This window comes from Microtus ochrogaster, chromosome 7 (assembly GCF_000317375.1).
Source record: "Microtus ochrogaster isolate Prairie Vole_2 chromosome 7, MicOch1.0, whole genome shotgun sequence".
In the NCBI taxonomy this organism is placed as follows: Eukaryota; Metazoa; Chordata; class Mammalia; order Rodentia; family Cricetidae; genus Microtus; species Microtus ochrogaster.
The window spans coordinates 82,586,411-82,588,842 of NC_022014.1; the positions used below are offsets into that span (position 1 = coordinate 82,586,411).

A 2,432-nucleotide genomic window follows, 5' to 3' on the forward strand; every position below is an offset into this window, starting at 1 on the left:
TTTTCAGGGTTGTCTAGAAGAAACAACACAGGGAAGCAACAGTCTCTCACAACCTCAGAAGAATCTCTCTCTGAAGCACTGCAGTGCCACGAGAAACAGGAATTAACAAGAAAATCCTCTTCCTTGCAGGAGGCGACTATATAAATAAATGAAAACAGCTGGAGGTTTAGGGACTAGCGCATTCCCGTGAGCAAGAGGACCTGAGTTCAATCCCCAGCGCCCACGTAAAGTCTGGGTGTAGCAATGCACACTTGCCGTACCAGTGCTGGGGAGACAGAGCAGATGATCCCTGGGCAAGCTTAGCCTACTCAGAGAGCCCGTGTCCTAGTGAGATTGTCTTGAAATCTCTCCTAAGGACTGATATGTGAGGTTGATCTCTAGGTTCTACGCTCGTGCACACACATGTATGCACATCCACACACACTGCGGGGAGAGCAACATTGTAAACACAAGTGTAAACAGTAGCCCTTTAATAGGATGTTTAGCAATGGCCTTGAACAACGTTTGCGGTCACTCTAGCCATGGTTTCCAATGCAATGAATTTATTGTAAGTTCAAGAGCAGTAACTGAAGAGACTATGGGAGGGGGTGATATGGAAATGGGGTGTGTGTTATGTTTATGGTTTGTACTTGTGTATAATGTGTGAGTGTAGTGTGTGGTTCCTGAATGTGTGTGTGTGTTTGACTCTCTTTTTTCATATTTTCAGGTTTTTTTTTTTTTATATTTTGACATGTTTTTTCAATGTAACAACATAGGCTGTCCTCAAACTTACTTTGTAGACCGAGCTGAACTCAAATTCATAGAGATCTGCCTGCCCCTGCTTCCCCAGAGCTGGGATTAAAGGTGTACGCCACTAGTGCCCAGCAACCTCAATTATGTTCATAAACCAGGTCTCCATCACTGAGCTACAACAGCCCTCTTTTTAATTTTTAAAATAATCATTTTGATTTTGAGGGCATATGTGTGTACATGTACCTGGTACCCCTCCAGAGGCCAAATGAGGGCATTGACTCTCCTGGAACTGGAGTTGCAGGCAGCAGTAAGCCGCCATGTGGGTGCTGAGAATCAAACCTGGGTCCTCTGGGAGAGCAGCAAGTGCTCTTAACTGCTGAGCCAGCTCTCCAGCCGCTTTTACTTTTCATTCTGCACAGAGTCTCACAGAGTTGTCCAGGCTAGCGTTGAACTTATAGTTCTCATGATTCAGTCTCCTGAGCAGTGTGACCAGCCTGTGCTACCAGGCCCTGCTTCTGAAGTGTGTGTGTGTGTCCTTTTCAACACTGTGCGCAGGGCTCCTTAGCCTGTGTCACAGCAAAGCAAAGAGTTGTAGAGTTGTGAGCACACGATTCTATTCAGGAAAGGAAGGGCACTCCTGAGCAGAGGATTCTGGGAAGAGGGGAAGTGAGCCCAAATCATCATGAGGTTGTGAAGTACATTTTATTCTCCTGACACTGTGAGACTGAGATTGCCCGTCAGCTCCCAGGGCACGTGCCAGCTCCCAGCAGAGGTTGTTTTGCTTGCTTGGTACTGATTTATTTTGCTTTTTAAACAGGTATTCCACCATCAATGAAATCAACAAAACTCAAGGAACGAAGGACTTTGTCTTCATTTATTTCATCACGAAACTTTCCCGAGTGGGAAGTAGTACATCGTACGTGGGGTTCCATGGAGGTAGGACCACAGTACCCCAGGACAAGGTTCTCAACAGTGGGTCACATGTCAGATATCCCACAGATCACATATTTTTCCTTACAAGTCAAAACAGTAGCATGCTTATAGTTATGAGTAGTAATGAAATCATTTTATGGTTGGGGTCACTATAACATGAAGATCTGTATCAAGGGGTCGCCACGTCAGGAAGGTTGAGAGCCACTGCTCTAGTGTGTGTTCCTTTAAGTAGTATTTGAGGTGTGGTCCTGTGTCTGGAATTAGAATCTGAATCCCAGCAATACCCAGTCACCGTTAGGTTTCTTAACCAGTTACTGAAGCATTATTTTTAGCCAGATATGGTGATTGCACACACTTCTATCCCAGATTTCTGAAGGATAAGGCAGGAGGATTGCAGGTTCAAGACTGGATTACACAGAAAGATTTCGTCTCAAAAACGAACAAATGAACGAACCAACTTTGGCACACAGCAGTGCCGTTAGCATCTCCGTGTCTACGCGGATGAGCACTGTCAGATGACTCCCACCTTCTGTGATGGAGGAATTCTGAGATCTTCCCACGCACTAGCGACAACACACCAGCTTTCCTCTCATTTCCTGTCAGTTTTCTACACTGACTCTGGGAGAAATCAGAGTCCCCTCCTCTCTCCTGCTTTAAGAATGTCTATTCCAGAAATGGGAATAAGCAATGGATAATTTCATAGATAATGGAGAGCAGACCTCGCCAGTGCCTCACATGCCTTTACTAATGATGACGAGGTGGCTGCA

General features: G+C 45.4%; 1 protein-coding gene across 1 annotated transcript in view; it reads left to right on the forward strand.

The window, feature by feature from the left end:
• Positions 1 to 2,432, forward strand: part of Rnf213 (ring finger protein 213) — a 79,979-nt gene that overhangs the window by 70,238 nt on the left and 7,309 nt on the right. Inside the window, exon 28 of the mRNA XM_026780086.1 lies at positions 1,550 to 1,668. Coding sequence (XP_026635887.1) covers positions 1,550 to 1,668 — 119 coding nt within the window. The remainder of the gene's footprint in view (positions 1 to 1,549; positions 1,669 to 2,432) is intronic.